This window comes from Gymnodraco acuticeps, unplaced genomic scaffold, assembly GCF_902827175.1.
Source record: "Gymnodraco acuticeps unplaced genomic scaffold, fGymAcu1.1, whole genome shotgun sequence".
NCBI classification, from domain to species: domain Eukaryota; kingdom Metazoa; phylum Chordata; class Actinopteri; order Perciformes; family Bathydraconidae; genus Gymnodraco; species Gymnodraco acuticeps.
The window spans coordinates 2,295,499-2,320,310 of record NW_022990772.1 but is presented as its reverse complement, the minus strand read 5'-3'; the positions used below and the strand labels follow the sequence as shown (position 1 = coordinate 2,320,310).

Genomic DNA, 24,812 nt, shown 5'->3' with positions numbered 1-24,812 from the left:
CTGGCAATACATCACACTCATTTGAAAAGGCATCACTCGAACGTGAATATTACCGGTACCAAAAGAAAAAAGACTGAAGTGCAAACCCAACTCCCACTAGCATGTTAGCCTCCACCACTCGCAAAAAGTTCAGACCGAGCCAAAGCTATTACAAACGCCAAATATCCTTATGTTGCCATGTTAGCAAAGCGCTACCTGGCTGTATCTGCTACTACCTCTGTCCCTAGAGAGAGGGTGTTCTCCACATCAGGAGACATTGTTAGTGCCAGCAGATCTGCCCTTTCGGCAAGCAATGTGGACAAGTTCATTTTTCTTTAAAAAAACATGAAAATACAATGACAAGCAAGTCCTAATGTCAAACTGGCTGCTTAGGTGCTAGTACAGTTCAAATACAGATTATTTCAGTTCATCGAAAAGCTGCACCTTAATGTTTATTTTATTATATTTTGTATTCGAGTGAATATTCACAGTTTAATAATTAAAAACCCAAAACTAATAGTTTATGTTTTGTGAGTACTAGTACAGTAAAGTTCAAATACAGATTATTTCAGTTCATGGAAATGCTGCACCTTAATGTTTATTTTATTATATTTTCTATTTATTTGAGTGAATACATTATTCACAGTTTAATAATAATTTAAAAAAAACAAAAATATTTTATGTTTTGTGATAATGTTTTCTGCTGTACCGAACAGAACCGTGACCTAAAAACCGAGGTACGTACCGAACCAAAATGTTTGTGAACCGTTACACCCCTAATATATACAGACTTAAATCCAAAGGCTCAGGGCAGCAAATAAGTCACAATACTAAATTGAGGTATTAGTCCATGAATAACAAAACTGAGCACTATTAAAAACAAAGGAACACAAGCCATTCCCATTGCTTTGTTTTAAAAGCTCTATTTCTAATGGCCAAACACTGAACATATATTATGTAATGTACTTATTACACTGATCGCTAAGGTCATAGACATTAATGCTTGACCCAAAATACTCCCTAAATACAGAACTTAGCAACCCCAGATAACATTAATAATTTAAAGAACACATAAAGTAACTTATGAATAGCCAACGTAGAAAGGTTTTATTATAATGCAAATCCAGATGCTAAACTTGATTTGATGTGAACATCAAATCAGGAGAATCACTCTAAGGCTCCTAAGCTCTAGTTGGGACATCACATTGTTGTTGTTGTTGCTAGGTGACAGTTGCAAAGGTTAGCCATGGTGGATTTCTAAAATGTAAATTTAATTTGGATTTTATTTTGCCGCTGAAGATATTCGACTTTGGGATGGCATTCCAAATTAAACACATCTGTTCTTTCAAGCAGATTTAGAGTGGAGGTTTGATTGATCTAAATCCTAGATGAAATGTGTAGGAGATAAGAGGCTTGGCTTTTTTCGGGTTTAAAATCCAGTCAGTGTCAAAATAAATGCCTCGTCAGCAGAACAATATGAAGCAGTACTTCTCTTCTTGAATCGTTTCGTGTACTGTTAAGTAGTACTCAAATAACAATTGCGAAAGTAACGCAACCACAATTTAGCAAAAGGACACCTGATTAGCACCAACGTGTTGAGATACTTTGTTGGATTCTAAAAAAATTATTTATAATTGTTTGTGTTTTACCAGCGTAGCTTTGTAGTTTCGGAAATGTCCTACAGACCTGATTTTGAACTACATTTGGATTTATGCAACATTGTGTACAGATACTGAACCATAAGGCTGAGAATGGCATCAATAGGCTTTATCCTAATTGAGGGTCTTTTTCATTTGAATGGCTTTGGTCTGCCTTATACTCTAAAACAGAGGCAGAAGCAGCCTGTATGTTGATATAAAGGTGTCACCTCAATCAATAACCTTTTAAAATATATACACACAGCTGAGGCTATCTAATAAAGAAACATAGCTGGCACTGTGGAATCCGCATGATTTGCATTCCGTTGACATGTGTGTCTTCAGTGGCAGCATTTATTTGTCTTGGTCCTTTGGATGAATAGGCAGCAAATGAAAAATGGCATGGTTCTGTGTGACCTCAGTCGGATCCCTTGCTGTGCTACTATTTGAAACTCGGCTTCAGTTTCCCAGTATTCTATGTCTTTGGCCGAGGAGACGGGATCTTTGAGCCATTCAAAGGATGAAGATTGAGAGGCAGCATTTCACCGTCATTACGGATGTGACTCAGAGTTAGGCACAAAATGTACTCATGAGTAATTCACTGGAATTTAAAAAAGGCACAGTCATACAAATACAGTCAAAATGTTTCCTCACACCCTCCACATAAACTGTGTGAGCTAGGTTTTTTTTATTTTATTTTCTATTTTGTAATCATCTCGCGCCCCCTCGGGGGGTCGCGACCCCCACTTTGGGAACCCCTGAGCTGATCATGCAGAGTTAAGAAATGCTGGCCAAGGCTCATCAGAAAGTCTTAATAGAACCACACCTAGGGATGAATTCTGATGTTATTAATACATTTACACAATTACATAACTACTAAATATAAAATTCTAAATGAATAAAAAATAAATTACATGCCGTTTATAAATCATATCAGTTCTTCTTTCTTGTTGTGATTTTGCTGCAGGATTCTTGAAGAAAACATTTAGCAAGATGAGAAGAAATTACATAAATGTTGTCTGAGCAAGAGTATCGATTCATCTTGGAGTTAAACATCGCTTCTAATATTCTGTTTTTATTTCGGTGGTCGTTCCATGCTTTCACTTTTATTTGGATCCTTGATGTTGTGAAGCCAATGTGATGATTAAGAAATACATGTTTCATCTCTCTCAAGTAGTTGGTTAAACTAGCAAGAGTTGCCAAACAAACTGCATTTCTGCTAAATCAATACTTCTGAAATACGAAACGTTTGAAAGTTGCTTGTAACCACAGATTCAAACACCGTTACACATTTGTTAAGTAGAGGCAGAGTTTTAGTTTTTTCTAATTTCTCTATGTTTATTGTCCCAACAAACCATTGAAGGGGGAACATGGCTACCCTATAGCAGCTCTGCAGAGTGAGATTTACAGTGCACACCAGCTTTATTCGTGTACCAGAGAGAGAGATTTGATGCACTGCTTATGGTTGTGCATATTAAGATTAGGGGAGGAAGGGAAAATAATCAAGAAAATACAATTCTACATACAGTGCTGCTTAGGGGAAATGAAGCGCGTTGATGCATGAACAGTAGTGTTAAACTGGGTGCATTAATATTGAGATACGGGCGAATGTTGGGGGAAAAAAAGTAGGCTTACAGGGTGATTGTATTTGGCTTAACTTAAACATGCATTTTGTCCTGGAGGCATTCTGCTTGAATGGCACTATTATTGGAATATTAATGTGAGGACTGTGGGATGACATATGTAAACAAATGTGCAGTCATCACACAAACCACTCATTCAGATGTCTGCTGAGGCCAGGACAAATATCTACAATTAAAAAATGGGCCATCAGCAGCTAGGAGAGAGGACAAAAGGCCCTGGGTGTGAGCCAAGCTTGTTTGTCCGCACTCACCTGGTGAAGTCTGTCATCTCCATCATGACCATGCACATCTGCTTAGCCAACACAATGATGTCGTTTCCGTTGTCATCCCACTTGGACACCTCTGCGTCCAGCTTGCTCTTCTCTTCCTGGAAGCTAGCCACCTGTTCGGCAATCTGCGCCCGCTGCTCCTGGGGCAACTGGGCCATGACAGCCTGGAGGAGGAATTATGGGAAGCGGAGAGGGTTAGCATACTAACATACTGTTAGGGAGGCCATTGCTGTCTCCGGGGCATTTTGTTCTACATCATCTCCTATGGTTTCCATGGAAGAGCATGGTGCTGTGACACTATGGTGCACTATACTACTATTCTTACATTTCTACACTTGCTTAAATCAGGCAATTCAATGATGTGTGCAGTTGCCCAAGAACAAGTAAAAAGTAAAGAGTTATTTATCTATTTTGCATTGAGTATAGCCGGCATACTGTTCCCATATAACTTAGTAGATCGACAGTTTGGTGAAATTGTGATAATACTTCGTTGTATTTGTAAATGCAGAATTAATAGCTCAGCTGTTGAATTGGGCTGCAGTCAACTTAATTGGTGCACATGAAAAAGGTGTAGCGTATGTCTCTTGTTTTTGGTATATTTGCATCTTAAGACAAAAAAAATGTCTCTTTTCTGTAAATAAATGTCATCACCAATGCTCTCAAGTAGACATTTCCCTGATTGGCCCAGGTTAAGTGGGGATTTGTTCTGGGTTCAAAAGGAGGTTCACAGCCACTAAGTAATTTTACGTGACAGCTTCTGGAAAAATATACATCTATTGAACTCCTTGCCCTGCTGGCCAGAGAAGGAGATCAATATAAGGGCATTTGTTTAGCGGTACTTAATATCATGTGCAAATGTGTTTAGCGCCATTTCTATCAATCCTCTTGGGCTTGACGGTTAAAGGGCAGTTTCCAAACAGGCAATCAGACATTCAATGAATGAGCTTGTGAGGCCGAAGTGGGCAGACACTTAAGAGCAGGAAATCGAATATCATGGCGTGAGCGTTCATTCCATTACTGGTAAATGGGAGTCTCTCTCTAGAGTCACCTAAGCTTATACAAAGCTGTTCAGGGCAGAGCAAATATGAAAAGCCCACACCTAAAAAACATCCGGATAAGCTTTGGAGAACAAAACAAACAGAATGGAAATGTACTGAGGGGTCGCTCCACCATTAGGGAATTTTGAGATTAATTCATTACTCTTTATTTTGTAAACACTTTATTTCCCCAGCTTTTATAAAGAGGGCAAACATCAACAGAATTAATTTGTATTGTTATGAGCTAGGCTGCAGAAAAATGTAACCTCAACATTCAACCAGCAACAGAAATTGACTGGTTCCAACAACAACAAGATTGGAGTTGGATCTCTTGAAGTGTTGATTTTACTTCAGTGAGTTGTGGGTAGCAACTGCTTTCCACACAACGGAGGTGGTGGTGGTATGAGGGAAAACGTTAGGTATGGTGGCGTTAAGCCAACTCTGCGTAATTAACAGCAAGTATGAGGGTGGAGTGTTTTAGAGAACAACAGCGCCTCTGAAAGCGCTCACATGACCGTACAATCACAAACGACCCTCAATAAACGGTGTGACTAATTTTCTAAATGTGTACAATTATTTTCTGAAACTACAGCCTGGTGATAATTTGGTCCTGTGATTATAGTATTCTGAACTATATTTGTATGTACCAAGCGAGTCATTACATATTTCCTCTAATCTAAACGAGCTATATTAATTTACTATTACATTTGCAAGAGAGAGAGTACATCTATGGTTCATTAGTAAATTCAAATCAAATGTTTGGGCGTTTTTTTTTCTTCACATATGTAGTTACTTTCTAATCAGGTATTATTGATGCTATTTGAAAGTGTACGATTTTAGAGGCAGGAGATAAGAGCAATACATGTCTGGTAATACCACAAGAAGTGATTGACATCTTACCCGTGCACTCTGGCCGGCAATAAGCTGGTCATCCTCCGTCTGCACGCTGGTCCTGCTGCGAGCATCAAAGTCTTCAGTCTCAAAGTCAGAGTCGTCCAGCTCCTCTGGAGTCTGTAATGGATCAACAGAGAGAGGAGGGGGGGGGGGGGGGGAGAGCAGTAACAAGAGGGAAAGGTCAGTAAAAACAGATCGTTTTTAGGGGAAAACATAAAAGAATATTGGCACACTACAGCCTTTTGAGCACTATCAAATAACCAACCTGGTTACCATCTAAGAGAAATGCCTTGACGCTGCAGCAAGGGCAGCATCGAATACATGTTTTCTTCCCCATAGCTCCTTACAAGAAACCATAAACTCTAAATGCATTTGTAAATCAAGTGTGATGTGCAGCATGTGCATTTGGAGAGAGAAAAAGCTGGTATGAAACATATTGGGGGCAAAATACTTCTGAGTCCCATCTGTTGCTGCTCTCTGTGGAAAGGCGTGTGAGGCATGAGCCGTTCTTTAAGAGTGTTGCTACTTCATCTCTGATCCTTCACCTCTGCCCCAGCTTTGAATGCAAAACAAGCCACCATCAAGCTTTTCCCCCATAACTATTAATATTCCCAAGGATTTCTATCTCGACAGGTCATGCTCGAGGCAAAATACAATGCTGATTGACAGGGAAATGTATTTGGTGGTGATACGGGCCCAGGGAAGATGATAAAGGTGCATTATCACGCCTGTGCCGCTACTTGTGCTTATCCAGCTGTCTCAATACCTCCCTTCTGTAATGGATTTGGAGCCCCACGTCTAAAAATAGCTAAAGGTCTTTGAACAACCTTACACTGCTTTATGAAATGTAGAGATGCTCTTGTTCTCAGGGGAATGGGGGTATGGGTTTCGGATACAAAGCTGTAACTGTGACTCATAGGCATCTCTTTCAACCCAGACAATGCTGCTCAGTGGGGCGCAGATATCACCTGCTGTGGCCTGTGCAACAGATAACCTATGAATGTGGGAGGCTCAGAAACGATAGCTCATAGTGAGCACCCGATGGGACACTACTGGAGAGATTTGACAACAATAGGCTACCGTTTTAATTAAAAGGGGTTATGAAAAGGTAGCACTGCTGCTGAAGCAAATTATACAATTTTTCATGTTGTGGCTAAACACTAATCAATATTTAATTTTGGAATGTTCAGACCCTCCACTGTCTGCCTGCAAGCTGAAATATTAATTTCCACCTGTTTCTGAAGTGTAATAGAGAAGAAGATAAATGTTCTGTAATAACAGCATTGCGACAGCCCTTGAAAGAAGGCTCTAGTATTTCATATCATATCTGCTTGCTGATGTGAACGGGACACTTCAACAGTCAAAATGTCTATTACAATTCTTTTTGTGACATTCTTCTGGTAGCCTCTGCGATAGGAGCAGGTTTCATTTTAAGGACTGAGCCAGAAAATTCACCTTGGGCTGTGATGCACAGCACAAATCATAAGGTGTCACTGTCAGCAGCAACCCTGACTTTGAGACAGTTTGATGTCTGGGAGGCATATTCTCTGATGTCGCTGTAGGTGGGGAGAGGGCTCTGTCCGCCTGTCACATATCCAGGGGACGGCCAACATGAACCGTCTGGGCGCCACTTACAGAAGTTAAAGACTTGTCCATCTTAAGTAGCCCCAACCACACAACTGTCTGCTCTGATTTAAGAGTGGGCCACTGTGCCACGCGTGCATGTGAGCTTTATAGTGAGATGGCTAGAGAATGTGCAAGTGGGTGTGTGTGTGTGTGTGGACATGCCCTCTACAGAAGTTGCCTTGTAGTGCTAAACTCAGCTGATTTGTGATATTTCATATTTCAGAGTGAAACATGCCGAGTTTCATCTATAAACTGTGCCACTGAAGGGTAGTTCAGCGGGAAAGGGTTCTTCTCGAGAGGAATCATGGTTTTTGCTACACTTGCCCAACTTCATTACAAACAACAGCAGGTAGGAGAGTGTAAGTGGACTTCTGTGCAGATGCTGCAGCAAAGTTGCAGCTATCCAGCTGATCATCTGAGGCCCTTCCTTCGGAATAAACACCACAATCTGGGATAATTACCTCACACACCTGATCAAGAAACCTTGGCAAACCCATGGGGAACTGCATCGTTTTTCTTTTAAGATAGTGGCTTAAGTTTGAGTTGAGTCTCATCACTATCTCTTGCTCAGCAAACAATGTCAGAATGTAACTCACGGATGAATTCTAAGTAGGGTTGCAAAATTCCGGGAATTTTCAAAGATGGACATTTTCCACGGGAATTAACGGGAATAAACGGGGAATTTTCTAAATTGAAGGTTGGCTCTTCATAGGGAACTTAAACATAGTTGGGGAAAGTATATTTTAGCATAATCTTGACTAAAACAAACAGATGCCATTCAAGTACACTTGAATATCCATGCCATTCCTCACATGCACATAGCACACTGCATTGCTATTGAGACCACATCCCCTACAGGATGGGGGGGTGCATTTTTGTTCATTTTTGAACAAATGATTGTTTAATAAAATAATTAAAACGTGTTCTGTTCTACTTACAAATAAATCTGTTGAAATGTCATGTTTTTTTTTATTAAATTGTATCATTTTGCATGGATGTTTTCTTATGACAAAACGTTTATATTTATGCTTGGATACGATACAATTCGATTACATTACCCTCAATTCCCAGTTAGTTCCCATTCATTCCCATGGAAAGTTTCCAATATGGAATATTTCCAAACTTCCCCAGCTTAACTTCCCATGGAAATGTACCGGAAATGTTCCGCCCCTTTGCAACCCTGATTCTAAGCAAGCAAGATTTTTGGGAAATCCTTTTTTAACACACATGCACGCCTGCACTCACACACATACACACTCCTACCCACCAGGTTGAGCTCAGCCCGCCCCACAGGCCCAATGTTAACAGCTTAATCAATCTGGATAACAAGAGAGGAGCCAGGGCAGAGGGAAAGTGAATGTAGTTCTCTGCCTTGCAGTCCAACTCAAGAATGCTAATTAAAACCTCCATCTTAAATCAATTGCTTATTATAATGCAAATACAGCATAATGGTCCCCCTCTCCTTTGGTTTTGTCTGTCTGAGCAGCATTATTCATGGTTGCCCGGGCACCGTTTTGAGCACCATTGTCAACAGAAAATGTGCTGTCAAGACTAATGATTCCAATTCAAAAGATTAAAGTGTTGAAAATAATGGAAGATGGCATAATACAACCAAGCAGCACATTATATTTCACCCAAGTAAATACCTAATTAGGTGCTGGATACATTAGATGCAGTTAAAACAAATCCACTTACTTTTCAACATACAGTGGGGCAAAAAAGTATTTAGTCAGCCACCAATTGTGCAAGTTCTCCCACTTAAAAAGACGAGAGAGGCCTGTAATTTTCATCCTAGGTACACTTCAACTATGAGAGACAAAATGAGAAAAAAAATAAATCCAGAAAATCACATTGTCTGATTTTTAAAGAATTTTTTTGCAAATTATGGTGGAAAATAAGTATTTGGTCAATAACAAAAGTTAATCTCAATACTTTGTTATATACCCTTTGTTGGCAATGACAGAGGTCAAACGTTTTCTGTAAGTCTTCACGAGGTTTTCACACACTGTTGCTGGTATTTTGGCCCATTCCTCCATGCAGATCTCCTCTAGAGCAGTGATGTTTTGGGGCTGTCGCTGGGCAACACGGACTTTCAACTCCCTCCAAAGATTTTCTATGGGGTTGAGATCTGGAGACTGGCTAGGCCACTCCAGGACCTTGAAATGCTTCTTACGAAGCCACTCCTTCGTTGCCCGGGCGGTGTGTTTGGGATCATTGTCATGCTGAAAGACCCAGCCACGTTTCATCTTCAATGCCCTTGCTGATGGAAGGAGGTTGTCACTCAAAATCTCACGATACATGGCTCCATTCATTCTTTCCTTTACACGGATCAGTCGTCCTGGTCCCTTTGCAGAAAAACAGCCCCAAAGCATGATGTTTCCACCCCCATGTTTCACAGTAGGCATGGTGTTCTTTGGATGCAACTCAGCATTCTTTCTCCTCCAAACACGTCTAGTTGAGATTTTACCAAAAAGTTCTATTATGGGTTCATCTGACCATATGACATTCTCCCAATCCTCTTCTGGATCATCTAAATGCTCTCTAGCAAACTTCAGACGGGCCTGGACATGTACTGGCTTAAGCAGGGGGACACGTCTGGCACTGCAGGATTTGAGTCCCTGGCGGCGTAGTGTGTTACTGATGGTAGCCTTTGTTACTTTGGTCCCAGCTCTCTGCAGGTCATTGACTAGGTCCCCCTGTGTGGTTCTGGGATTTTTGCTCACCGTTCTTGTGATCATTTTGACCCCACAGGGTGAGATCTTGCGTGGAGCCCCAGATCGAGGGAGATTATCAGTGGTCTTGTATGTCTTCCATTTTCTAATAATTGCTCCCACAGTTGATTTCTTCACACCAAGCTGCTTACCTATTGCAGATTCAGTCTTCCCAGCCTGGTGCAGGTCTACAATTTTGTTTCTGGTGTTCTTTGACAGCTCTTTGGTCTTGGCCATAGTGGAGTTTGGAGTGTGACTGTTTGAGGTTGTGGACAGGTGTCTTTTATACTGATAACGAGTTCAAACAGGTGCCATTAATACAGTTAACAAGTGGAGGACAGAGGAGGTTCTTAAAGAAGAAGTTACAGGTCTGTGAGAGCCAGAAATCTTGTTTGTTTGTAGGTGACCAAATACTTATTTTACAGAGGAATTTACCAATTAATTCATTAAAAATCCTACAATGTGATTTCCTGGATTCTTTCCCCCCATTCTGTCTCTCATAATTGAAGTGTACCTAGGATGAAATTACAGGCCTCTCTCGTCTTTTTAAGTGGGAGAACTTGCACAATTGGTGGCTGACTAAATACTTTATTGCCCCACTGTATACCGGATCTAATTATATTGAGTAGTCAAACTAGTTATACTATAAAGCTTTAAGAACTATCCATTTATTTTTATAACTGGAGTGGGTTTTGTTGTTGGCTCATTGTCAGTCAATTAGGTACCCAACTACCATCTGTCTCAGTTATAGTTCCCCTCAAGCAAAGGCCATTAACCCGCAGACAACTAAGGCTGTCGTTGCACTAGATTGCAAGACTGGTCAATTAGGTATGCTCTAGCATGAGACAAGTTAATCATTGGCTCCTGCACGCACATACAGTTTCTCTCATACCATTAAAAAGAGCATCTGGACCACAGAACTATGTGTAAGTATTTATATCTATGTGTAACAGCAGAGCTCATTCATTTCTATTTTAGTTTGTTTAGTCCAATATTTATATTTAATGATGTTTGTACATGCTTTCGTGTGTATTTGGAAAAGTATGTATTATTCTTTTTAATGCAGCTTATTTTTATTATATATTAATGTTTCTTAATGTTTGCTTTATTTGAATTACATTTTCTCTTACTATGTTTATGTTATTATCTACAAAATCCTGAAAAGATTGTAATCATTAAATGAGTACCGTTGATTGAACCGTGAAACAGGTTTTTAGGAGTTACAGCTTCTTAATGTGTCCAAAGGCAGATTGCTCTATACATGTTATAAGGTGGAACAGTATTTATTTACTTCTGACAGCTTCAACTCTGTCCATCGTCTAGTGAAGAAAAGGTCAAAGTTGCCTCTTGCTATATCCAGATGTTATACAGAACAGGGGGAAGATAATACAAATAAATCTTAAAAACCAACGGAAAACAAACAGTGCAACTTACTCTGATCATAAGCACAGCCTTGCGAATGTCGCGGATTCCATCATAAACCAGACGGGACGCGTCGATGAACTCGTTCTCATCCACAGGTAGAGTGGGGTTTGCACTCAAGGCCTCCACCGCAGACTCCACTTGCTCTGTGAACCGCGGCATTACTGCCGAAGGTGACACGAAGGTCGGGAGGAAGAAGGGAAAGAAAACAATATTGATGAAGATTCGCTACAAAAAAAACTAAGAGAAGGAAGGTTTATAACCAAAGAAAGCACAGCCTAAAATAACAGAACAAACAGACACCTTGGGAGGGAGGGCAAGTGTTTAACCACAAGAATATAAAAAGTAAAAAACAAACAAAAACAGAGCTAAGTATGGTCAAAACCAACTGTCCAGCCACCCCCTCCAAAACAAGCCAATGTGAAAGCGTTAGCACTGAGGAGAGAATTGTTTTAAGCAGCGTGCCTCTGCTCAGATTCCTCATTATCCATAATTAACACAATCCTCCTGAGAAAGCAGGTTATCAAAAGCTACCTGACATAAACAATTAACAACATCAGTCTAGTGAGGAAATAATATTTGATATCATATATGATCGCTTTAAAAGAAAAGCAAGGCGAGGTTGAGTTTTAGTGTGCCAGTGAAGATAGTGGCCTTTTAATGATGAATTCAAAAGGGTGTATTTTGTTGGGTGACTTACTTACTGCCTTCTTGCTTTGTATGGGAACAAAAGACGCAGGGGAATAGATTCACAATTTGCATAACAGAATTTTAAAGAAAATAATTCAGATAGCTCTCCCAGTAGGCTTGTACTTTGCCCCATTGACGATATAATAAGAGCTCCAAAGGGCTCCTAGAACATGCGTTCATAGCATATCAAATTCATAATTTAGGATTGGGCTGGGACTTCATGGGATTTGGGTTTGTGCTTCAGAGCGTTTATGACCTGAAGGCTTCTATGTATATATTATATTCAAATGAAAATTGAAAATCTGGTAGTACTGCGATGGTTCAGTCAAAGCGATCACTTCCCCATCACTGATGATTTGAAATGATTCCACATTCAAAGAGAAAAATTAGCAACAAGGTATTGTCATTCTTGTCAAATGTAAAGGTAATGAACTCCAGGGCTTTCTTCTTTCTCTCTCCGTGGCACAACCCTATTACCAAATCCATCACACATTATTCAACACTAGCACACACAATGTTTGTCAAATAGATGCCCTGCATTTTTCCATTGCAATCAATACTTTGTATTCAGTTGTTAGGACAAAGATTGCAGATCTTTTTTTGTCATCATTAGCTTTTTGAAAGGACGATATTAATAATTACAACCATTTTCTAATTAAAGGAAAAATGCATTCAAACTCATGAAATGACACACATACTGATGCAATTCAACTTTTGAAAACTTTCCCGCACATATACCGATGAAAACTTTAAATTCGTGCCTGGTATAATGCTCAAATACCTGCCTTTATTTGTCACATGGTTGTCAGCTCATGTCAGAGCAGAAATGTGACATTAAAGAGCGAGTTTGAATCTGAATTCCATCACTTTATTTTGGAGCTGACATCATGAAAAACGAAAGCCAACATAAAAATCCATATTCAGCTACAGCCTGGATTTCCTGATTTTTAATAGGCAAACACTTAAGAACAGTTTCCAGATCTGACACCCGACAAATTGTTCTGCCGTCTTGTTAGCTTGCTCGTGATGGAAGCTACTCACACATTGGCTGATAATGAAAAAGAACAGAATATGGACAAAAACAACTCCTCCAATACAACTTTAGATCGTCGAGGAATCTGACAACTACATAGTGCCGGCTTTGCAAATCAGTAGTGTCAGTTGAGTGAGAGCTGGCTGGATCTAACAATGCAGCAAAAATAATAAATACAGGAAGGGCTGAAAGCAGCAGTCAACTTCACTTTACAGAAAATGCAGCTTTCCAAGGAAATTCTGGAGGATAGAAATGCCAGTAACATTCAAAGTTCACAGAAAAGGTAAATAGCTCTTAGAGAAAAGACTTCAGAGAAATAACTTAGGGGATAGATCAGGGCGTGGTTTTGTTTAAAACACAATATCAGGCATGAAATGGACAAAGTGACACATCCCTCGCATGATTAGAAGGTTCAGATGATCAACATTTAGCATCAAACTCAAAGAGCATGTTGTACTTACTGACGAGGTAAGGTAAGGACACATGAGAAAAGAGGCAGTCATGTTTAGCCTCTTTCTAGTCAGACTGGTATCCCTGGAGCGGCCATTGCATTCTTTTTTTCGCTTCATGAACACAGCTTCTCCCTTTTGAATGCACCTCACTATACGTGCATCAGCCTTCCCTTTATCCAGAGTAAAAGCCAGAGCAAATACTCCACCATATGTAGACATTTTTACTTTGGCTTATATTTCATATCATAGCAACTAGACCGTATCAGCAGATGAAACTCTGCACCTCCAAAGCGGGCTGTTTTCACAGGAGCGCCTGGGGGTTGAAACTGGGAAACACGCTTGTTGCGATCTATATTATTATTCAGGTAGCTCTGAGTCCAAGTCACTATATTGCAGGGGTCACCAACCTTTTGAGAATAGGGAAACGTGCTACAATAATTTAAGAGCTAGAGAAGTCATTCCTGGTGTATCCAAGTGAATGCTGACATATTAATCATATGAATAATCCTAATTATTTCAATGTTTGTAAATGCAGTCTTACGGCCCGTCCACACTACAGCGTCTAGAGCGTCGACAGCTTCAATCTGCCCATTCACTTTGAATGGAGTGACGTCACGTTGCCTCGCTTTTTCGTCGAACTGAATTGTGGGTAGCATAGCGGTCCGTCTCCGCCGGAGTAGCCAGCGCCAGCCAATCAAATCCCGTTTCGGAAAATCTGACAGCTCAAGCCGTAGCCAATCAAACCGCGTCTATATAGATATCCCGCCGTTCATTTCTATATTTAAAAAAAAGATGGAGGAGAAACTAATTATCGCCGTAGCAAATCACCCGGTTTTTTATGAACAGACCCTCTTCACCTACCGGGATACAAACCGGAGGAACCAGGCATGGAGGGAGGTGGCAGAGACAGTGGGTGAAACTGGTAGGTTTTCGCCTGTTTGGGGAGTTTATATATATATTGCTCCCATAAAATCCCCGGGGGTTTTTGCTTTGTATGTCGGGGGCGGGAGATTCATGTGATTGGTTGTTGGTCGTGTTGCTTGAATAAAATCCCCAAGCTTCAGACACGCCCAGCTCCAAGCTTTTTTTTAAGCTGTAGTGTGGACGCTCCGTTATGGCAGAAATAAGCATAACTATTTTCTGGCTCATGACATAATGCAGTTTCTGTGTTACCTTGGTTAGTGAGGAGCTTGGTGGCCTCCAAGACCTTCTCTGTGTAGATTCCAGGTTCATAATTATCCATTTCAGAAGTGACCACATGGACGACTCTGGCAGCGCGGCCGCGGATGGCCCCAGCAGTTCGATCCAAACCATCCACATCTTTCTCCTGCAGAGCGATGACACACTTATTCACGTCCTCCAGGATGTGGTTCTCTGGGGACATAAAATGTTGTTGTACTTAGCAGCGTATATGCTTGGTATTACTCAAACACTTTAATCCAAACATGACATCAGCCTGCTTGTGTGCAAATACATAAGTGAGGAGATTAACTTGAAATGGTATTTTCTCAAAAGACTCAAAGGCTTCATTGTCATATGCGCAGTAGCTACAGTGTAGTTACGGCAATGAAAATATCAAGTCCCGAGCTCCTCAAACAATGCAAAAAAAAGAAAATATATATATATATAGGACATAAAAGACAATTTATAAAAAATAAAAACACAATTAAAATAGTGCAAAATGGAAAAGAGTAGAAACGCGTGCTTTAATGAAGTATGAAACACGTGAGGGATATTGATAAAACACATCATGTCAGGAAACCCCTCAGCCTTCATCCTCAAATTAAGAGGGCCAAAAGGAAGCTCCGGTACAGGATGTGTAGGGCTGAAGACAAATTCTTTGACTGCTTATTAATGGGGCTGAGCCTGTAAAATGCAAATGTCCACTGTGTAAATCACAGTCCGTCCTTGGTTTGAGGTGAGAGAAGTCACTCTGCTTAATGCTTAACGAGAACTCTTTAAGGGTACGCCCGACAAACCATTTGTGTGCTTTAACACACGTGACAGGATGTCAATTTCAGACGTAGTGCTGCTGATGCTTCAGTGCTTTCCTCTGTACAGCCCAATCAGCCTCTGTATGCATAGCTCTCATCAGAAAAGACTAATACCATGGATACTTTACAGCCATTTACCTCCTCTTCATAATGGTCTAAAGTGCTTTGTGTATATCCATCTTCAATCTGACTGGAAAGCACAGTCAACAAATCAACAGTGTCTGCTTTTACGTTGAAAGTAGATCACAAATAATCACTGATCTTTTAAGACGGTAAGAAAAGGGATGATGCTCCAACATGGCACAAGAGTACCACTCACCTGACACACAGAGGAAGTCATCAATGGATGTGATGTCATCAACAGCATCGGTGAGGACGCGGACCTGCTTCTCCCACTGCTCCTTGAACAGATCCATATTGTCCATGGCCACCTTACTGTTGGGCTTGGCAGCGAGGGCTAACGCTGCATTAATCACCTGTAATCACCCAATTACAGCCATTAAAGCTCCATTACAGCATAGCCCTCAGCAAAACATTAGCATAGGTTGATTGCGCGAAGCCCCCCCACTCTGCCACCCCAATGTTGGGACTGCAGCATGAAGCCAAGTCATTCTTGGGAGTGATCAGAGACACTGAGGGTTTTGAACGAGTGAATGAAATAAACTAATAGCTGCTTGTTTTGGGAGAATGATGGGACTCATTAGATGATATTAAGGGGAGGAGTGGCAGCACCATGGAGAGCTGGCAGGGGCACACATGAGACTGCTAGTTCAGATGGTAAGGGGTTTGAAAAGATGGGCTTAATAGTGGACAGATGGAAAAGACTTGAGGTATTGATTTGTTTTCATCTTTTGTGAAATCAAAACATTTCCAGCTTTGATTAGAGCTGCAAAGATGAATTGATTAGTTGTTAAATACTGAGTTCATTGGCAACCTTTTGATAATGCATTAATCGGTTATCTTAATTTGTTTTAAAGGCTCTGATTGCAGCATCATATCATGTGAATATAGTTTATTCACGCCTCTATGAAAGCAAACTGAATGGATTTGAGTTGTTAACAGAAATGGAAGTCATCTCGGGCTTTGGAACAGTGACCAAGATTTTTCAACAATTAATCAATCATTTGAGAAAACAACAGAAAGGTGTACAGACATGAAAGTAATCACTACTTGCAGCCCTAGTCTTATTACTGTTCCGTTTTAGTTTACATTTGCTTCACAAAGTGTGTCGATCCATGTAAACAAATGCACATCTTCATATGAAAATAAATGGCCTATATTGATATATGTTATGTAAGTATTGTGTTCCTATTTGTGCACAGTACCTCTCCGTATCAGGGAGAAGCAAATGTCTAGTTCCCCAGCACAGAGACGTGGAATTCAATGCCAGGTAGCAATTAGATTTGGCATGGTTGTATGATCCAACTAACAACAAAAATCAGGTGGGAAACCAGCGTGGGATTGTGTCATTACCTCGAGCTATGCCACTTTTTAATGTGGCAGGTTTGTGACTATTTTCCATATTTTATTTAATCATTGTTAAATGAATACACTGTGGGCAGTAGGACAACACCCACTCACAGTGTTGTGTCCATTTCTCTCCACCACCTTTTCTAGCACAAATGCAGGATCACAACACTGAAAGACATTAGGCTGCATTGTATTTGTAACAACCAGATTCGAAACATTTCAAGAAAACTAGACCTATTATTTAACTAATATTATTTGTATCTGGTTATGAAACACTTAATCGCATTTAAGCAGGCCTGCACATTTGGAGTAAAAAAAAAAAGAGATTTCAATCGTTATCGCTGCAATTTGAATTATAGTCTTTCATTATTGACTCCACTACCTGTATAAACTAATCGAATATATTGGCAGATACTTGTGCTATTATTAAAAGGACAATGTGGAACAGGTGCACAAACAATGAGCTTGGCGTAAGTTGCAGGCAAAAACAGATACGGTACCTGTGGGCAGAGAGCTTCCAGCTGAGATGCTGCCATGCGGACCAGCTTCACTCCCTCTTCATTGTTGGAGATGGAGCATGCCAGGTTGGCCACCTAAAACAAGAAACACACACATCTACTTGTTAGCCACACACAGGGACACTGACAGTTTATTTTGAGAAACAAAGAAAGTATAATTAAACTTGGAGAGGAGTCCCAAACCCAGGCTACCATAATGAACGTATCCATCAGAAATGGAGCAGCTCTGCAACACAATCCATCCCTGTGGAATACAAACCCACTGCTGAGGATGAACTCATAAAGCTGCTAAAATAACACAAACATAGCACTGACGGAGAAGGGAAGAAGCAGGAGTGAAAACAAAAGATGTTGAATGAGTAGATAAAATACAAGTTTTATATTTTTTCCTAAATAACTTTAGATTTCCCAAAATGTAAATGCGAGTTGTAGCTGTGGGACTCGCAGACGAGGCTCCGTGACTAAATCACACGGCTGCCACATTGCCATTACACTCCTGGTTCAGAGAGGCAAACATTCCTGACACTTTAAAAAAAAAAAAATAGTGAGACCTGGAGTGCTGAGCTAAGCAAGTCTTCCTCTCGGCTGCCAATATTAATGGTTTGTGAGTATATTTTCTTGTATAGACCAACAAATCATGCTCTGGCACAATTATTTTTCAATATTCTTGCATTTTCCAGAATAACATAATGTATCTAATCATATTCACAAAAAAGTCTGACTCTTCCCATTTGTTGGTTGGGATGTGCCGGCAACAATGCTGAAACAGAATGACTGGGATGTGATGGAACTGTGCCAAAGCAGGATTATCAAAAGGACAGAAAATGGGTTGAAACGTAATCAATTACAGAAGGAAAAAAACGGCTCCTGATTGTACTACAGCAGGAACAAGAACTGAAATGTTTTTGTTTTTTTTATTACAACCCATGTCCTATTTTTGTACATTCAGCCATCAATCCGTTATATTTCACTCCACTATGTAATTACCCAGATCTGGGTCGCACAGCAAAATGAGCCGTGGTTTTACCTCTGTATTATAAATCTGAGTGAAACAGTTATGAGACACTGCATTTTAGCACTACATGCATTCAAAGGCATGTCAGTTCCAATCGATAACACTAAATCATGGTGACAATAATGTTAATAATGCACAGCTGGTGTATTCATTTTAACATTTGTAATTACAAAATGGCTTATTCTTTACCTGTGTGATTTTTTTTGATTGCTCGTGTTGGCCGTAATAAACTCCCCGTGGGCCTGGGGTCTGGTAGATGAAATGCTATTATAAACTCATAGAAATGTGGGACAAATCTATAATAATAAGACTGGTTATTAAAGAAATCCATTAAAGCTTTGGCGGTGGAAGCATAACTGGCAGAGTGAATGAGAGTGTGAAGGATCCTCTCTTCATTGTCTTCCATTCCACATGAACATGTCCACTACCACCTGAAAGATTCCTGAGCAGTTTTCCTGATGACACACTTATACCACAGCGCTGGTGACGCACTGAAACATTGATATAAACACATCCTCCATCACTATGCAAACCCATGCAGGGACCACAGAGAGAACATTCAGTAACCCGAGAGGCTGGGTGAGAGAGCGCTTACATGAAGAAAAAACTGCCACTTTATGGAGAGACCTGTGTTTTTACTTTCATGATCTTTCACATAAGCTTTCTCTTGCTCTCACCACGATACCACTGGGACGAAGACATTTCAGTATAAAGGGACATTGCTTGAAGCCAAACAAGAATGTTTTACCCTCAAGTAAAGTAATGTTTTTCCACTAAGCATGCTGTAACCATGCCATTCTGAGTGTCAGGGGACGTCAGAGTTTACCAAGTCTGTGCAAACATTTCTTTTAAAATGCACCTCCCTAAAAGCTTACTTTTTGTTCCCCAACAGAAATAACAATAATTTGATCCAAATACCAGCACCAATTCAATACCGTGGTAAAAAACCAATAGCAATACATCCCATGTTCCATACTCTTGTGTATTAGTGTTCATGTTAAAATACTGACATGTTTAATTGTTCTTATTATTTTTAAGTCAAAAATATCTTCCATTGTTTAAATAATGCATCTTAAGGCATTAGGCTTGAACATTGAAGACATGAGAAATGTAAGATTGTCTAATGCTTTAAAAAGAAAACAAAAAAAAGAGGGTTCCCACAGTAAACTATGGGATTTACTAATCCATTGGACGACTGGTCCCACCTCAAGGGAGGCATCTCTGCATCTCAACTTGTCAAGTTGTAAATCTCTATAACTCTTAGTGGCATGTCATTTAAAAGCAACTACATTTATGTTAACCAACCCCTTATCTAATGTCACCAACCCCTTATCTAATGTAACCAACCCCTTATCTAATGTAACCAACCCCTTATCTAATGTAACCAACCCCTTATCTAATGTAACCAACCCCTTATCTAATGTCACCAACATCCATGGTTGAAGCCTCAAATAAAGACATTATATGTGGACATTACTGATGCAAAGTCTTTACAGCTGTTTTTCACTGCTACATTCTTCCTCTGCTACCTCCGTGCTTAACTCTGCACATAGTCCTGAGTACCCTGGAACCTTTGAGAACATAGCCTTGAGGCAACCACACAAAGCTTAGTCTATTTTCTCCCCTGCTCTTAAGATGATGAATATTACTGCTTCAAAATGCCTGGTAACATGGGACAGAAAAACCCAATGGATTTGGCAACAGGTAATTTGAACATTTATTGCCATAGTTACCTTTCAGATGTGGAGACATTTTAACACAGCCTTATAACACTGAATATATTATGAGTTTATGTGAGTTCATTCAGACCGAATCCCAAAAGCAAAGGTCTTCAGTGCTGCAACTAGTGTTAGCTGCTGTGGTGACTGTAACCTGTGTTCCCCCGTGTTAACAGATTACATAACTGACCAACCTCCCCCACCATAGTTTTTCTTTTATGATTGAAATTCAACCCATTTAGTTCATGTTCCCTTCCTCATCAACTAAAAACATGTATAGTGTTATCATGCTTTTAAAAGGGTATGATGAAGTGAACTTTGTCATCATCAAATGACAGGCTGTAGTTTGATCGCATACACAAAGCGTGTCAGCAGGCTTTGACACATCAAGTAAATGAGGCCCATAAAGTAAGACCTGAAATGATGCTTTATTTAATTATATAAAACACTAGGTTTCAAAAAGACAATATTGTGACAAATGAGGAGCTGCTTAAAAGGGGCCTATAAATGAATGTGGGTCAGTCATAATGTTGCTTTCAAACACATGTGTGTGATCTAATGGACCATTTGCCCTAAGGCAGCCTGCACATGCACAACTCCTGATGTCATATGAACAGCCCGAGATCAGTGTCACTTTGTCCGTTGTTGGATATGTAACTACCATTCCTAATGTATGTGAGTCAAAAGATACTTTACCTGATGGGTATTTGAATTAGATCAAGCTAGGTCCATATAGACCAAGAGATTTGCCAGGTAAAACAACAGCCATTATGATAACTATCCCTGCCATTCATTAATAGAACTGTATTGTAGTTTTTCCCCACACTTCATATTCGTTTTATTGTTGACTTGTAATGGTCTATTTAAGACACTTTGCTTTATTGGCGTAACAAATATGTTTGAAGCTTTTATCTAACACTTATATTAGCACCATATTACACTACCTATGTCAATACAAATGAGTTTAAGTCCACTGTGAGAAAAACTGCTTTAAACAAGTAAAAACTGTATTCTCTATTTAATGACATTCATATGTAACATTTCAATCAAAGCTCTGCTTCTTCGTCTATCTCATCCAAGGGTTAGAAGTAGATGTAGTGCCAGAGCATTATGGGAGTCCACTAATGTCATGCTTTAAAGCCACTTCTGACACAGAGGCCTTCAGGGTCTGCTCCCCTGTGTGGTCCCCTTTTCCCTCTAATGCTTCACTGCTTTCCCCAGTGAACATTTATACTGCCCCCCCTGCTCCAGCTACACTCATGGTCATCTGCCAGGGGGAAGAAGTCACTTTCAAATGTCAACATATGCTTTGACACAAGTGTTCAAGAAAACGAAGGAAATACCACTACTGAGGATTACTCATGTTTTCGTAAGCTTGTTGCTTACCATGTCTTACCATTGTCTGTGTTATTGTTGCTGGGTTACAGCAATGGAGCCATTAAAATCCCAGTCTATGCCAAAGCATGACCCTGTCTTGAGATGTGACACCAAGCACAGAAAGGGGGGGTAAACAGAAGGAACCTGGCCCCTTTTAAGATATGTATCCTTGTAGGTATCATGTGGAGTTGTCCAATGAGCAGAACATCAACCTGTTGTGGCAAAGACAACATTTTCCCAGAGCGAGCACCTATCCTTATGTGGTGGTCATTTCCCTCGTTTGGATGCGCTTTCAAATGTTATCTGTTGCTATGACCACTTTATCTGTTTTGCTTGTTTGCTCACGATATCCTCACAGCATCATATTAGAGTCCGCATCCCCTTTGTGTAAATGTGTGTCTTCCATCGTGTGTCACACACAAGTGACAGAAACCACAGAAAACATTTTCCTGTTTTGTTTCAATTTGGGAAAACAATCCCAGATAGATTTTTGCTGTGCCGTAATCCTACAGTTTTATCAAGAGGTAATCTTTGGGAGAAAAAGTCACAAAGAGAGAACAGAGAAGCTGGATGAAGACTGACGTTTACTAGAAGCTAAAATGTCTAAAAATCAATAGGATGGACAGAAAAAGTATGAATAATCTGTATTTGTGTCACATGAGGTTTTGTTTCTGAAAGCACTCAAAATTCGACATTACCTCGATCAGCTTGTTGGCGTGCTCGCGGAACACCTGTGCATACTCCTTGACTTCTTTCTCATTGCCATTCTTGGCGGCTTCAATCAGGACGAGCAGGGGAACATTGGTCTCCAGGAAAGAGTCAGAGACATGGTCCATTACAGCTTTACGCAGCTGTGAAGTAAAACAATATATATATATATTTATAAAAAGGGCACTGTTGAGGAAATATATGCCTCTATGCATTTGTGATAGGGGGAAATAAATGTGCACTTGCAGTTGTTTTTTTCTACTACATTGTACACAGCTCCTAGATGTTTAACTTTATAAGCGAAAATATTGAAGTAGGATTTTAAAGAAAACATTTCAGCACAAACCTGTCTGCGAAGGTCTCTGGTCTTCTTTGTCATCCTGTCGATGGCTGTGTTCAGAGCATCACTCCTGTCCTTCCTTCCAGCCTGAAACATAAACATGGCAGAGGAATTAGAGAGGGATAAGGTGCAGGGACAGCAATGTTCCAAACACATCTGTTGTGGATGCTCAAATGAAATACATTGTGATCGCGCTAAAGGTCCAATTCAATTTACAGGGACATTTCAGTAAACATTGTGTAGCTTCACTTTACAGTTGAGAAAATGTTTATTGATTTTAGTTAAAAGTACAAGGGTAGTAGGACAAATTCAAAATGTATTTCAAAGTTTAAAAAGAAGAATATTGTTTCGAGAACTTACTGAATAAGGTCAAGTCATAATGCTGTTAAATGCTTTTGGGTATTGATACAAGAATTGTTGCATTGTTTTGAAATGAATAATCCCATGAAGGATGTAATGTGTAATTTAACAGACACGAAAATATATCTATGTATTCCTCTATTCAGTCCTTTGAATGTAAAAAGTTCCAGCGAGATTTTAACCCAGATTTTAGTGCAGCTAGTGTTCTGCAAAGCCCAATTCATTTCTGTTCCTTTTATTTGTTAGAAACTATTGTTTAGTCCAGCTGTCAAATCTGCCACATTGCCTCTGTTAAAACACTGGAATCATTCCCATCACATGATGGCATTGTGAGCGAACACTGGAGCACACAAACAAACAGTGGCCAACAGTTTCAATAAATAACACACACTTAAACAATACATCAGTAAAAAGGCACAGCTGCTTTTGGTTAAAAAAAGTGCTGATTTGCATATATATCAGCGCTATAATTCATAGGCAACACACCCTCTTAAGTGCTGCCGTTGTAAACTGCATTTAAATTCTAATTTGCATTCACGCAGGGATCAAAAGAGGCTATCCAAATCCTGCCAAAGCTTCCTGCCACCACAGCTCTCTACATGCATATTGTACAGAACACAATATTCAAGCTGTGATGCAGGCTTTAGTTTCTTAATGAGAGATACAGAGCTCGGATTCCATTATTTTAATTACTAATTCTTATGTCTGCTCGTTATTTATCTTTTATAATGTCATGATACCAGAAATGTTGAAGTTGATACCTTTACCAGTATAATTCCCAGATCTCTAATTTATTTTATACCACAGTGAAAAACTAAATAATATATTCAATGTATAGGAACATTTTGGCAGATTTGAATCTGTAATAATTCCAAAGAGGATAAGGGACAAATACAGTTTGGTTCAAGAATCCTTGATTTCAAAAGGTTTTTCTTGGTGTGACCCAAACCATTTTCTGTGGTATGAAGCCATTTGTGTCGATCAATAGCACTGACAGTTGTAGTTTTTTTGCATTAATGAAATGATATTATCTGTAACAATTGTAGGAAACTTGTAAACACTGTTCTCAACAAAGCAAGGACTGTCTTGGCTTGTGCTGCAGTCATGTCAATATTTTCAAACTCTGCACTTTGATTACTAATTATATTTAATTTAGCTGACGCTTTTATCCAAAGTGACTTACAATAAGTGCGTTCGACCAAGAAGATACAAACTTGAAGAAAACAGAATCATATAAGTACATCAGGTTTCATAGAGCCAAAACATTTCAAGTGCTACTCAACTGGCTTTAGGTAAGCCAGTCCTTTATTAGTATAAAAGTGCTTTGTTAATAGTTCTATCGCTCGAAGTGGAGTCGAAAGAGATGAGTTTTCAGTTTGCGCCGGAAGATGTGTAAGCTATCTGCTGTCCTGATGTCAATGGGGAGCTCATTCCACCATCTTGGAGCCAGGATAGCAAACCCACGTGTTTTTGCCGATGGGAACTTGGGTCCCCCTCGCAGCGAGGGCGCAGCGAGTCGTTTGGCTGATGCAGAGCGTAGTGCACGCGCTGGGGTATACGGTTTAACCATGTCCTGGATGTAGGAAGGGCCAGATCCATTCACAGCATGGTAAGCAAGTACCATTGTCTTGAAGTGGATTCTAGCAGTTACCGGAAGCCAGTGAAGGGAGCGGAGGAGCGGAGTGGTGTGGGAGAATTTAGGAAGGTTGAAGACCAGACGAGCCGCTGCATTCTGGATGAGCTGCAGAGGTCGGATGGCACATGCAGGTAGACCAGCCAGGAGGGAGTTGCAGTAGTCTAATGATAGTTCTTCATTTGTATCTATTTTTCAATTCTCTGTCGATAAAAAAACACTTAATCTGTAAAAAGGTTAAACTCCATGACCACTCATAATCTACAATAACACTCAAAAATAATAT

The 24,812-nt window shown here is 40.0% G+C and overlaps 1 protein-coding gene across 2 annotated transcripts in view; it reads right to left on the bottom strand.

The window, feature by feature from the left end:
* The window catches only part of ctnna1 (catenin (cadherin-associated protein), alpha 1), an 86,988-nt gene that overhangs the window by 17,187 nt on the left and 44,989 nt on the right, over window positions 1–24,812 (bottom strand). For both annotated transcript variants that reach the window (XM_034232574.1, XM_034232573.1), the window contains exons 8-15: window positions 22,540–22,620; window positions 22,184–22,336; window positions 17,358–17,450; window positions 15,707–15,863; window positions 14,567–14,767; window positions 11,231–11,382; window positions 5,466–5,576; window positions 3,511–3,692 (exon numbers count right to left, since the gene is read on the bottom strand). In XM_034232574.1, coding sequence (XP_034088465.1) covers window positions 3,511–3,692; window positions 5,466–5,576; window positions 11,231–11,382; window positions 14,567–14,767; window positions 15,707–15,863; window positions 17,358–17,450; window positions 22,184–22,336; window positions 22,540–22,620 — 1,130 coding nt within the window. The remainder of the gene's footprint in view (window positions 1–3,510; window positions 3,693–5,465; window positions 5,577–11,230; window positions 11,383–14,566; window positions 14,768–15,706; window positions 15,864–17,357; window positions 17,451–22,183; window positions 22,337–22,539; window positions 22,621–24,812) is intronic.